A 13,637-nucleotide genomic window follows, 5' to 3' on the forward strand; every position below is an offset into this window, starting at 1 on the left:
GAGATACTGCAGCACGGATCCATTGGGGCAGACCACAAGCTGATTATAGTGTTTGTGATTACGTTAGAGGCCATCTCACTCACTCTTTGATGTTATATAACAACTATCCGCTGCAATAGAACAAAAATCTTTCAACTATCCTCTTCTTTGAAGTGTATATTGGGTTGCTCGATGACTAATTGTTTAGATGTGCATCATTTGGTGTAGACAATCGTTACTAAGTATGCATCAAAGAAGCTTATATATGCATCAGAAAGCTGACGAGTTTGTAACATCTAACTATGTATTATATACTACTGAACATAACGTTTTGAAAACTGTGTATCGATTTGCTTGGAGATGTACATTCGGTTATTACCGTGTATATATCAAAGAAGCTTACAATGCCACTAAGGTGGTATCTTGGTGATAAGGGGGCGATAATTCCGGCCAAGTTGTCCGAGTTCGAAACGCGCGGGCGTCGATTAAATTACGAGATCGGATGCCCCATGCCCGGACGGCTTGTTAGTGCTTATGCTTTTCTTCCACTTGTGCTAAGGTAGCGCTGGGGTGATATACCCACATGTGAGGCAGTGAGCCCACGGGTCGGAGAAGGCACGCGAAATCTACGACCTGTATTGAACATTCCCTGGTAGAAGGGGGCCCAGTGGGAGCTGCTACGCGGGTGGGCTGGTCCATCCCCTCTACCTTCCTATTTTTCGCCAAAAAAAAGAGAAGAAACTTACAATACATATCAGAAAACCGATGAGTGCATATCGCTTAACTATATACTGTGTACTAGTGAGCACGAGTCCTGAAATGGTGTATTGATTTGTCCAAAAGTGTGTTTTAGGTCGTTGCTGTGCATCTATCAAAGAAACATATAGTATATATTAGAAAACTAATGAGTATATATCACCTAATTTATATTGTGTACAGGTGAATGCGGTGTTCTGAAAACTATGTATCGATTTATCTGAAGGTATGTATTGAATCACTCGATGACTAATATACGATGCGTATATCATCTAGCTATATATATTATATACTGATGAATATTATATGTTGGAAACTTTATATTAATTTATCTTGAAGTATGTATTGGATCACTATTGGTGTGTATCAAAAATGCTTAAAATATATATTAGCAAATCGTCAAAAATATATTAGCCTCTAACTCCATTTCATAAAACTCTAAATTCTGTATTTTTAAAAATATATTAGCCTCTAACTCCATTTCATAAAACTATAATTTTTGAAATAGTTTTATTATTTTTATGGACGGACAAAGAAGAAAAATCTTGTGGGGAAGAAAATAGGTTTGACGTGAAAGAAGAGAGGATGCAAGTGGATGGTCTTTAACTCTGGTTAGGAGAGCTTCGGCTTAATATGCCTCTTGAATTTTTTCAACCGAAAAAAAAAAAAATATGCCTCTTGAATTTTATGGGCGGTATAAGAGATATTGTAAAAAACCAGCGATTTTCTCCGGTCAGCGCACTAGAGTATTTTTGTTGGTTGCGACGTGACGGCAAGCCTTTGAAACCCCCAGAACTCTAAGAGAGATAGAGCGCTGTTTCCGTTACTGCCTGAGCTACTTATTTCGCTACATTAAACATTTTTCATTAAACATTTTTCTGTCTTTCATTTTTGTTCATAGCTCAAAGGTTTAGCTACAATGCAAATGCTCTTACTGAACTTGTCCGATCTTGCTGCCAAAATTGATGTGGTTCTAGAGCCACATATGCAACTAGAAATGCATCTTGATATTCTCTAGTGCAAGCACGAATATCTAGCATATTTTTTAACATTCAAGTTGCATTCATATATATATATATATATATATATATATATATATATATATATATATATATAAAGAAGGATTTGTCTTATTTCCTATCAGCTGTGGCCTTTCTTAATTTCTGTAAGCATATTTCAGCAAGCATATTTCTGGAATTCCAAGCACCATTTATGTTTTTTTTTCTTCTTTTGATCCAACACATTGCTTTGAATGACATTTGAGGAGTTCCTGTTAGCCTTACATCTTTTTTCTCGGCTTTATCAGCTATTTTCCACCTCTTGCTTTCTCCCCTTTCTCCGTATAATTTTCTGAAAACTTCTACCCATGTCTCCCATCTAAATATCCTGAATCGCCATTAGAAATCTCTATTTAGACTTCTGGTGCTTATACCTGTAGCGAGATTTCCTTTCTGGTTCAGCTCGTTAACACATTTTGCTCCTTTTGTTATAGGTGTCTACCCCGTAAGGCCACAGATCCCTGCAATTGGAGGATATGAGGGGGTTGGGGAAGTTCATGCATTGGGATCTGCAGTGAATAGTCTCTCGGTGGGCGACTGGGTCATACCATCTCCTCCATCTTTTGGTATACTGATTATTTATAATTATCTGGTGAGAGTATTTTATAAGTAGATGAATATACTAGCAGGACTGTTTGGCTATGATATGCCGTGTGTAGTGCACATGGTGTGAAAACAGATAACCCCCAATTAGAGCTTCATGCACTGCTGGGACTTTGCTTTTTAAAGTAGAATAGGTTTTACTTTGGTTTTGTTACCATAATTTCCTAGGGCCTGTGCTACTCATCAGTTAACATGACAAAGAATATGGTCCTCAGGAACATGGCAAACATACATTGTAAAAGAAGAAAGTGTCTGGCATAAAATTAATAAAAATGTTCCTATGGAGTATGCTGCTACAATTACTGTAAATCCTTTGACTGCGTTGCGCATGCTGGAAGACTTTGTCAAGCTGAACTCTGGTACTTTCTTCTTATCATGTTATAATGAGATCCACTCTTTTAAATTAAGTTCTATATGTTTCTTCATTTGATATCTCCTGATTATTCGCTGCATTTAATCAGGTGAAAGTATTGTGCAAAATGGTGCTACTAGCATTGTGGGTCAGTGCATTATTCAGCTTGCAAGAATCCAGGGCATCTGCAGTATAAATATTATTAGAGACAGGTGCAATTAACTTCTGTTTACATGTTTTGCATCTTTGTGCCCAACTAATTCTACAAATTATTGCTTATCATCTCTGGCTTGAAGCTTATGTCGTGTTCCTGATGTCTCCAACTTACAACTAATTCTTCTACATACTGGCATATTGTGCAAAAAAAGACTTTTTAATAATAGCCCATTTTGGGAGGAGCCCCACCAATTAAGAGACCATCTTTTTTGTTCTTCTTTTTATTCTTCCAATGTTCATAAATCCTGAACTAGCAGGCAATTCCAACCCTGAACTATTTTCCAATTTTTTCTGATATGTAAAATTATTTTTTAATTAATGAGATCCTTCTCTTCCTCCTGCTTTACTACTGATGCAGAATTTACATCTTTCATTTACTGTAGTTCTGTTTCGTCTTTCAAGATTCATTCCTACATGGATCTTTATGCCTCTTGATCAATTAAGAGTCCAGCAGTGTCAATCTATAAAATTGAGTGATCGTCAATTTTTCTAGTTATAACTTTGAAATGGGCAAATCAATTGTCAATGCATCTCATAGGAAGCCTGACCAAATTATGATATCTTTAGACATGCTTTTGCACATGAATACCACATTGAGCATATAAACCACTATAACATCCAAAGCCAGTTAATCAGCATGCAAACTAGGGCCATATTAACATATTTTTCATTTATTGCTATAGTTGTACCTTATGTCTAGGGTGGCAATTGTTTAGGTTGATAGAGATTGTGATGGTCATATATTCCAACAATTCGAGACATGACCAAGAACATACCAGACCACATTTGAATTTGATATATGTATCTTTGCACTTGTCATAAATCAGTGAGGTCTCAGCGTGCATGAGAAGCAAAAGGAACTACAGAATCAGAAATATTATGCCATGTTATGCAAGATAAGGGTCAAAAAATAGTTGAATTAAAATGTAGTATCTGCATGTGCTATGTGTGGGGGAGCAAAATATATGGTGTGCAACAATCTAAGACCTCATCTAAAAAGGCTAGCCGGAAGGTGCTATTTGGGTTTCTTGGCCCTGTAAAAGTATCCAAGATCTACTTAGTGCATAACTGTTGTGGGACTAAACACATGCTTGCACGGGTCCTTATATACTCCCTCCATTTAAGCCTTGGTGTCCTCAACAGGCTAAGAGTCCAAATTCATTCAAATCTAATCACAAGCAGCATGATCGACCTATAGTTAGCCCTCATGAACTTGTGCTACAGCATTCTTTAGTCCACATAGGCCATGGGTCGGGTCCACTCTGATACTATTTGTAACAACTCAGGACCTCACCTAAAAAGGGCTAGGTAGAAGGTGTTATTTGGGTTTGTTGACCTTGTAGAAGTACGTAAGATCTACCCAGTGTATAGTCGATGCGGGACTAAACACATACCCGGCGGGTCCTCACATGGTGGGTTTACTAAATTAAGATTCTACACTTCTAATCATGATATACAAAATCTAAAGTGCCTAACAACCAAAAATTGAATATATGGTGGGTTTAGGGACAACTCTCTCCCTCTCTCTCGCTATCACCCACAAACACATACATAGTAGCAGTAGTAGTACAGGATAACTATTTGACACACACATACATAATATTAGTAGTAGCAGCATAGGATAACAAAATATGCTTAATGAACTATAAAGAATGTTCAATTTGTTTCCTGTTTTTCAATATTCATTGGGAGAATTGTGTTAGCTTATAGAATATATGAAGTGATAACTAATGAAAAAAAATTAAGAAAAGATAACCAATTAGCGGCTTCAAGTGTTTTTTGAATTTGTTGCATCAGCTTGAATGTTATTTACCTGGATATCTAATGATGATAAATTGGCTCATCTTACAGATTTTAGTGGTCCAAATGACGAAACTTATTCTTCTTTCCCTGCATATATATGTAGGGCTGGCTCAGAAGAAGTTAAAGAAAAACTTAAGAGACTTGGTGCAGACGAGGTGTATACTGAAAGCCAATTGGAAGTGAAGAATGTCAAGAGTCTCCTGGTACTGTGACCTCTTGATTAATTATAAATATCTGGTAGATTTGGGTTTTGATCACATATTTCACATTTTCTGTATGAAGTTTCTATCTGAAAATCAGTTATTTAGGCCGTATTATACTCCTGTTGATCTGTATACTTGTCCAGAAAATAATTCTATCAATTTCTTCATGGTTTTCTCGAGAGTCCATTTTAATCTATTCTTGATTCAATCCGCATGATTAGGGAGATCTGCCAGAACCCCTCCTAGGATTCAACTGTGTTGGAGGAAATGCTGCTTCTTTGGTCCTCAAGTTCTTGAGGTAACTCCAATTTATAAGAAGTTGTGGCAAAATTATGTATTTATGTCTCAATCAAGAGCCAAATGATGCAATTTTTATTCTTTCAGGCAGGGAGGTACTATGGTAACTTATGGTGGCATGTCGAAGAAACCTATCACTGTACCCACTTCATCATTTATTTTCAAGGTTAGTGCATCAGAAGTTTTGTGCACGACCGTTTCTATCATTGCTTTAATTTCTCTTGCAGTTGCATGACATTTTGCGCCTGCCATTTAGAGACAAATGATGTTGTGGATGGAATATATCAGAATGTTGATGGTAGAATTAGCTACAAAACAGAATAGAAGTTGCATCAATGAACTTATGTTTCTCCTCTGTCTCTTTCCCAGGAAAAAGAAAAAGTGCTCTTAGGTTTACTTGTTTTATAGAAGTATATAATTAATGGAAAAGCCAAATACCCCAAAACTTAAATCCATTTCTACTAATGATCCTACCACCTTTCAATACTGCAATCACTCAAATTTTGTACCTCTGGATTATTGTGATTATTTCACCACTCGAAAAATGTGAATTTATGAAAATTATTCTGAAAGAATGATGGAATACCCTGTTACAATCACTGTTCTTGGTGAAAGTGAGCCGCTCTCTCATTTCCAATGATTAATAAGCTTTCATCCTTGAGATTTGAAGAGAAATTCATTTATTTTCAGAAATCAGTAGATATTTGCGGAGGTAAAATAGAGCCAATGAAAGCAAGGGGAGATTTTCATTAATGAAGGAATAGTAAAATTCCAGAGGGTTGGCTTTGGCGCAACCGAAAGGTTGCTTCATTTTAGCGTGGAGGCCATGAGTTTGAAATATGAAAAAACCCTCATCGCATGTAGGGGTAAGGGCTCTGTACATCTGATCCTTTCTAGACCCTGCAATGTTTCGTGTCTCATTCATTGGATCTCTTTCTCTCTCTTGTATGTGTGTGTGAGGAATAGTAAACACCAAACCAGAAATTTGGACATCTAAACTAGTTAATGTGCAAGCATGTCAAACTAGTCCTTTCTCGACCATTGTTCTTATTAACATGGGAGCATTATTTGTTGTCAATGCATTCTTTTCAGGATCTCTCTTTGCGGGGGTTCTGGCTGCAGAAGTGGATGAGTTCAGATAAAGCAAAAGATTGTAGAGCAATGATAGACTACGTTTTGAGCTTGGTGCAAAGTGGAAAGTTAAAATATGAGTACGTATTTCTTCCTGCACTAACAAGTTTCACTGCAGCCTTCCGAACGAGGGAAAACCTTATTAACCTTCATGTTGCAGTATTTTGCTATTTACCTTGCCTAACCATATGCATGAATCCAAAAGTAAGATTTACATTCATTATTGCAAATCTAATGAGATAAAGGCATCATCATGCAGGATGGAATTGGTCCCATTCGATCATTTCAATGTGGCATTGGACAAGGCACTTGGGAAATTAGTCAGCCATCCCAAACAAGTTATCAAATTCTAAGCTTTGGGAGCTCTTCTCATGTGTAAATGTCGACGAAATTTTTCAAACAATCAATAAAATTTGGGTTTCTTGTAAGGACATGGTTGCTTCCTTCTTTAGTTATTTTGAGAAGTGTCTTGTCATGTTAATCCACATCATGATAGCACAAATAATAAAGTTATTTTGAGAAGTGCCTTGCTTCCTTTCTTTTCATGCAAGGACAAGGTTTATTGTTTGTGCATGATAATCTGCTTCTTTCATCTGTGCTGTTGGATTTTCTTTTTCTTTTCTTTCCTTATATATGGTGGTCCTGGAATCTATCTGCCCATTGGAAATCTCTTTGCGTAATCTGTATGATCCTTATGAAACCATGGCTGGGAAAGATGGGTGTTCGATATTTTTTTATTGCTAATCCAGCATGGCAGAAGATAGGCTGTTCCAGCTAGCTAGAACATAAGCTGGATCTCATTTTCAGTGATTGTCAATGCCATTCATTTAGGAGCAATCCATGTCAGCTTCTTTCAACTAGCAAAAAGAAACAGTACGAATCTAAATTGGGCCAGGGGTATGTGCTCCACTACTATATTTTCAATGATGAAAGCATTCAATCCACGTCCAATACAAGCACAAAGAATTGAGTTCTGAAGCAAGAGTGTTTCATTTAGTAACCGATGCTTGAAGTCATTAACATCAAAGAGCTTTAACCTAAATAACACCACCATCTTTTCAGAGAGATACATGGTTAAGGATTAACCAACACCCAAGGTGAACAAAAAGCAGCATATTAGAACAGTTTTCCTCCCAATTATGGGCAAAAGCAAAGTGAGTCACCACAAAATCTGCACTTCCAGCATGGCAGAAGCAGGCAGTTATTTGCTAGCTATGCTTAGACAGGATGGACTCCACAACACCCTGAGCAATGGGATGATAACAGTCACGAGCCTCTGTGTAGATTCTCTTGGCTAACATCTTCTCTTCGTCCCTTCCGGTGCCTTGCACCAAAGCAGTATACAGCGGGCGGAGGTACTTCATCCTTCCCACTTGCTTTAAGGTCTTCTCAACCTCCCCAAAGTACTCTTTACATCCAGATGAGATGGCCAATTGAAGGAAAGCGACTTTCACCTCCCAATCTCTGGATTCTGCTAGCCGATAACGTGCATCTAGAGCAGCTACCTGCACCAACAAAGGAAGATGGGGCAGTTTTTGGATGAACTGGGATGCATTTTTCAATTCAATTATTCCATATGTCAAGTTAAAATGCTTGTAAAGAGGTGGCAGTCAAGGATCTCCAAGTGGGATATCGAGCAAGTCTGCCAAGAAAGCACCTTACAGATAAACAAGATTTCAAAACATCAAGAACAAGAAGGAATTAGTCCAAGAGGCTGTGCAAGAAAATTTAGCCTTGAGACAGTGGCTTAATGCAGAATACATCAGAATTGATACTCAAAACAAGCCTTATCCTGATACATCACCCTGTATTCTAACAATTCCCTTGAAATCATGATGGTGCCTGGAGAAATCTCTAGAGCAAATCAATGTGCAACTGGCCACGTCAGTGGCCCAAACGGATGCAGCCATAAAAGGTCAAGCAGAGGTTCAGACAAGCTAAAAGGGGATGCAGCTATTCATGTGGTCTTTTCTGACTGGCGGAAGGCCATAACATACAGTGGATTCGACACTGTCAACTAAAGCCTTTAGAGCAATCAGCTTCATGATAGGTGGAGAAATGAAATAGGAGAAAGTTCTCAAATTGTTCTTCATGGCTAGTTCTCTCATGATTCAAATTAACTCAGGCAGCAATCAGATTACAAACATCCCTGATTTTTTTCTGGATTACATTTGTTACACCAAATTAGAACTCTCCTAAATAGTTTCGCACATATGCCAAGTGTCATAGTCCCATAATGACTAATAAAAGGGGTGCCACATGGCTTTATTAGTTTGGGCTGGTCCTCCCTCCCAACAACTTAAACTTTTAGGTTGTGAGTTTGTGCAAGTGATATCAAAGCCAAGCCCATTGTGAGTCACAACCTTTATTAGTTATGTGGGCCCCCCACAGAGGGCTATCATGGTCGAGGAGGACCGGGTAGGGTTGAGTAGGATCTGAGCCATGGAAGGGCCCCCCTCTCTTTTGTGACAAGGGCGTTATGAGATTAGGCATGGAAGATTGTCATAGTCCCACATTGATTAATAATAAAAGTGCCACATAGATTTATTAGCCTGGGTGGTTCTCTTCTGATGTCTGCGACACAAGTATGCCTCTAACTGATGTCCTGCCTTAATTTCATAAGTAAATGCAGCTTTATTGCCTGTAAGTTAAACCAAGTGGCTTGATGACTTTATTATAAAAGAGAAAAAATACCAAATTGTAGAAAACTACAATCAACTGTTCCCTGCTTTCCTTGTAGCTAGGACATATCAAGCAAAAACTCAAGATAAATTGTATTATACAAGGAAAGACAAGTTAGGGTCCAAGACAAATTTCCTTTTGTGACGTTAGCACAAGGCCATGCTAAAGTGATCTTGTAGAAAGAGATGAATAAAAAATGTCAATACACCTCCATTGTAATCAATAATAAAGAAATAAAAGAACATTCCAAATTAAAGAGAAGATGATGTCACCATCTTTAAGGCCATCTTAAACCAGGAAAATATCAAGAAAATTTCTGAAAAAAATGCAGGACTTTCCTCTTTCTTATTAATTAAGTTCTAGATCCTCACAAGATCTTGAAAAGAATAAATAATAAACCTTCTCTTATATAGCAAATGGACCCTCTATTCCATGGTTAATAACAAGAGAACTGAATAAGAAAATTACCATGCTTGCTCTATACTCTTACACAAGCATTATTAGCAGGGGAATTTTAGAGCCGTTAACCACTCTCATTCCTTCCATCAGACACATACCTATCCCTGCTTAGGAACAAAACCATCTTCACATAGATTTCTCAACAAAATAAGCCTGGAAAACTAACCAATTCTTCATCTATCAGTCTGCGCAACATATGCAACAGACATAAGCTAGACTGCTGGCTTATAGAAACATAAGCAATAAGAAACCAACATTCTAAAAAACATGTTGGTTTCTTATTAAATATGCCTACTCCAAAAAACAGCCTACAACCCTTGCATTGCTACAACTAAGCACATAAGCTGATTTAGTAATTATGAAAAGGTGCCATGATGCATTTCGCAGATAATATAGTGTTAGTCGAGTTGACAGAATGTAAGAATAATCATCAAAATGTACAAGTATGAAAACTGAAAGACCTAGAATGAAATAATACGAAATATAAAACTGAGAGAGATATAAAGGAAAAAAATAAGAGACTTCAGAAAATGATAGTATAGATATACCATATCGTCATGTTTATTATAAATATATAGGATCAAAGCATCAAGGTATCAAAGCGAGGTTCAAGAGTGTTGTGATAACTACATGCCTAAGACTAATGCCATCATTCTACAAGTAAGGTAGCAATGTTGCATATATCTGTAATGATTTGTGGATATTGCTGTTGAGGAGCAAATGAGAAGATGAACGAGTGATAAAGCAAAAAAGGATAATGTTAAGCACCAGTATGATCATACAGCAATTGACTAAAGAAAGGCATAAAAATGACATGCAGAGTGGTGGAAGATCAACTGAGACGATATTGACATATGAGACAAAGATCTCATGAGGTTTTTATATGGAGAAATACCACAATTGAACAAAACATAAACTGACATGAATAAAAGTTGAAGGCATGATTTTCAAAGATGCTACATTAATATAAAATGAAAGTATTCATCTTTAAGAAGTAGTCATAAGTATGTGGTCGAAACCAATTAATTCCAGCCTTGATCAACCCATTTCTATTCAAATTTAACAATCATGAAGGCATACCAAAACTTTCCCTACTTTCAAGTTTCTTCTATCTAGAGGGAAAAAAGGAAAAGAGCTTGGCAAGTATTATATGGTGATTGACAAGATAACGTTAATGTAAAATATGTAAAATATAGAAGAATTCAGAACAGCTGGTGTTAGAAAAATGGTGAGTTAGCACAATTAGCCTAAGAACGTTCAACACTGATCATTCAATATGCGAACCAGGAGCCTCTATATGGAGTGTTTGATTGACCGGCCATTCCGAGCACAGGTGGTTCGCTTTTATATTGTACCAAACAACAGAAAGAGACAAACTATATCCAGCTTCAATACTATAGTCCATCATTGTGAACATCAGTAACTAGATAAACCATTAGGTTTAATGTCAGGCTAGACAAATTTAAGAGGATTAAGGAAAACAAGGCCACTGACATGGTAAAGACAAAGCACTGTCTCAAATTTGTCTTGTCACCAAAAAATCATGTTGGTTGAGCTGGCACAACTGAAGAGAGTATCAACATCTCATGCAACACTAAGTTATAATAACTTCAACTACTAGCCTCCTATAGGTCACCAGGCATTTACAAGTATTAAGTAATGCCACAGGCCAAAATTATGTGTATATATCAACGTGGCTGCAACTCAGTGTTAATTGGAATCACTGCAGAATTTACTTTTTCCATTAAAAAGTACAACCATGCAAAAAATTATCATCCAAAGCCAGTACCTGAGAAGCTTCAACAGCTTTGGGCAGATTCTCCAAGTAAAGTTCCCATTCCTGCCCATGCCAGTCTGCCACCTCGTCCTCCCTCGGCATCCTTCCAGCATTAAAATCCTTTGCCAGCAACACAATCTTTGTATAGATGGTTGACACTGGCTCCATGGCATCCGGAGGGATCCCAGTACCCTCCACCCAGAGCTTAAGATCAATTTGATTTTCTATTCCAGGCACATTTGCCTTCAGAAATTCAAGAAATGTCTCTGTATCTATTGATTGGAACTTAAAAGTGGATATGTATTTCTTCAGAAACTCATCAAATGCTGGACGACCAATCTAAGAATCAACACAAGATGAGAAAGAAAGTAATGGATCCAACAAATTCTGAGCAGTCTTTAACCAATAGGAGTAAGAGAACACAAGCACATTCCAACTAGTACCTGGCGTTCTATGCGCAAGAGAAATTGGAACCCTTTCTCATATGGCACTTGAGAGTAGACAGCATCCGGGTCGATTCCTGCAAGTTTCGGCTTCAGCTTCGTGAACTCCATGTTGTCTTTGAACCTCTCCATCTCCTCATTCAAACCTCTCCAACCGATTCCACTGTTTAGAGCTGCCCGCTCCTCTCCCTGCACCACCTCCACAATTCTCCTCTCGGCATATGTAGTGAATCCCTACAAATTATTATTATGGAGACTGAAAAAAAATCCAAACTTTCATACATTGCAATGGAAAGAGAATGAAGAAGAAGAAGAAACGGGGATGCAAATACGAGGAAAAAAATTTAACCTTATAAAATCAGGATGATGATGAAGAAGAAAAATCGAATCTTGGGGATGCAAATAAAAGAGAAATCCAATCTTTCATAAATAGGAAGACGAAGAAGAAGAAGGAGAAAAATCTAATCTTTTTTAAAAGAAACGAAGAAAAATGGAATTTTGTGGGGTTAAGTTTCATAATGGTACCTCATTGAGCCAGAAATCCTCGTTGGTCTTATTGGTGATGAGATTCCCCGTCCAGCTGTGGGCGAGCTCGTGCGCCACAACCTGGGCCCCGGAGGCGTCCCCCTTGATCACGGTGGGCGTGAGGAACACCATCCTGGGGTTCTCCATCCCGCCGTAGGGGAAGCTGGGAGGGAGCACCAGAAGGTCGAATCTTTCCCACTCGTAGGGCCCGAACAGCGCCTCCCCAACCCGAATCATCTCCTCCGTGCCGGCGAACTCCCTGGCCGCGGCGTCCAGCACGGCGGTACCGCCCTCGGCGTAGACCCTGGTCCTGGGGCCGACGTCCCGGAAGCCGATATCCCCGGCGGCGAAGGCGAAGAGGTAGGGGGGAATGGGCTGGTTCATGGCGAACTCCTCGACGACCCGGCCTTGGGCGCACCAGAGGGTGTCAGGGCAGGCGGGGCCGGCGTCGCCAGGGGCGGGGTCGCGGCAGGCGAGGTGGGCGGCGGCCATGACGGCAGAGAGGGGGCGCGGGAGGTTGAGTTTGGCGGAGAAGCGGATGCGAGCGGCGGGGGTGTCCTGGCAGGGGAAGATGGAGCGGGCGTGGATGGACTGGCACTGGGTGAAGACGAAGGGGTGGGAGCGGGAGGACGTCTGGGCGGGGGAGAGCCACTGGAGGGCGGAGGAGGCGGGGGTGGTGGAGAAGGTGAGGAGGAGGGAGGAATGGGAGGAGAGGGAGACGGTGAGGGCTTGGCCGAGGATGCGGTCAGGGTTGGAAGGGGAGAGGGAGAAGGGGAGGGGGGAGCCGGAGAGGGGGTCGAGGGCGGAGAGGTTTGAGAGGGAGCGGGTGTCGAGGGTGAGGGGCCCGGTGTGGGGGGAGGGGAGGGTGAGGAGGGCGGATCCCAGGATGGTCGACGTCGCGAAATCCAGGTAGAGGGTGAGGGAGACGTGGGTCGCGAATGGCTGGCTCGCGTCGGCGCACGAGTGCGGGTCCAAAGGAGCCATTCTTTCCCTCTTCTCTTCTTCTTGTTTTCTTCCTTCCGGAGAGCGAGATCGTGGCAGAAGCGACGACCGGATAGTCGGGGGACGGGGGTTTTGAGAGCTCGGAGGTACGATGAAAGGGTTCGCAGGTGATCGCAATGACAGTAACCAACTTTAGATCCCGTTTCATTGGCCTTTCACGGAATCGACGGGCTTACGATTCACGCCGACCGTTGGATATCACGTGGTTGCATCTCGGGACACCTGCGAACGCTTGCGACGATTTTTTTTTTACCTCTTTTCGTTTCCGCACTTTCTGATGAAACGGGGCGACTGCATTTTTCCTTTCTGATGAACTGAACTCAGCAATTACTGTGACGACTTTAGCTCTAT

General features: G+C 40.0%; 2 protein-coding genes across 2 annotated transcripts; one reads left to right on the forward strand and one right to left on the reverse strand.

Annotated features, from left to right (window-relative positions):
• Window positions 1–922: 922 nt before the first annotated feature.
• Window positions 923–6,954, forward strand: LOC103702847 (enoyl-[acyl-carrier-protein] reductase, mitochondrial). Its single transcript, XM_039124071.1, has 10 exons — window positions 923–961; window positions 1,637–1,705; window positions 2,137–2,359; window positions 2,612–2,755; window positions 2,858–2,960; window positions 4,871–4,970; window positions 5,192–5,268; window positions 5,355–5,433; window positions 6,360–6,478; window positions 6,658–6,954. Exons 1-10 carry the CDS (start codon window positions 923–925, stop codon window positions 6,749–6,751), a joined length of 1,047 nt encoding a protein of 348 aa, XP_038979999.1. The 3' UTR covers window positions 6,752–6,954.
• Window positions 6,955–7,364: 410 nt separating this feature from the next.
• LOC103702846 (leucine aminopeptidase) lies at window positions 7,365–13,408 on the reverse strand. The gene is made up of 4 exons (XM_008785437.3): window positions 12,285–13,408; window positions 11,760–11,993; window positions 11,329–11,655; window positions 7,365–7,903 (listed from the first exon to the last, which is right to left on the reverse strand). Exons 1-4 carry the CDS (start codon window positions 13,266–13,268, stop codon window positions 7,607–7,609), a joined length of 1,842 nt encoding a protein of 613 aa, XP_008783659.2. The 5' UTR covers window positions 13,269–13,408; the 3' UTR covers window positions 7,365–7,606.
• Window positions 13,409–13,637: the final 229 nt, after the last annotated feature.

This window comes from Phoenix dactylifera, chromosome 3 (assembly GCF_009389715.1).
Source record: "Phoenix dactylifera cultivar Barhee BC4 chromosome 3, palm_55x_up_171113_PBpolish2nd_filt_p, whole genome shotgun sequence".
Classification (NCBI taxonomy): Eukaryota; Viridiplantae; Streptophyta; class Magnoliopsida; order Arecales; family Arecaceae; genus Phoenix; species Phoenix dactylifera.

Excerpts from the sequence above, each read along its gene's own strand:
- LOC103702847 (XM_039124071.1), top strand. The coding sequence starts at position 923 with ATGCGGTGTTCTGAAAACTATGTATCGATTTATCTGAAG. Across the intron at positions 1,706-2,136 it reads TTGCTGCCAAAATTGATGTG|AAATCTCTATTTAGACTTCT; the intron begins GTTCTAGAGCCA and ends AATCGCCATTAG. Across the intron at positions 5,434-6,359 it reads CTTCATCATTTATTTTCAAG|GATCTCTCTTTGCGGGGGTT; the intron begins GTTAGTGCATCA and ends CATTCTTTTCAG.
- LOC103702846 (XM_008785437.3), bottom strand. The coding sequence starts at position 13,268 with ATGGCTCCTTTGGACCCGCACTCGTGCGCCGACGCGAGCCAGCCATTC. Across the intron at positions 11,994-12,284 it reads AGGATTTCTGGCTCAATGAG|GGATTCACTACATATGCCGA; the intron begins GTACCATTATGA and ends AATAATTTGTAG. Across the intron at positions 7,904-11,328 it reads AAGCTGTTGAAGCTTCTCAG|GTAGCTGCTCTAGATGCACG; the intron begins GTACTGGCTTTG and ends TTGTTGGTGCAG.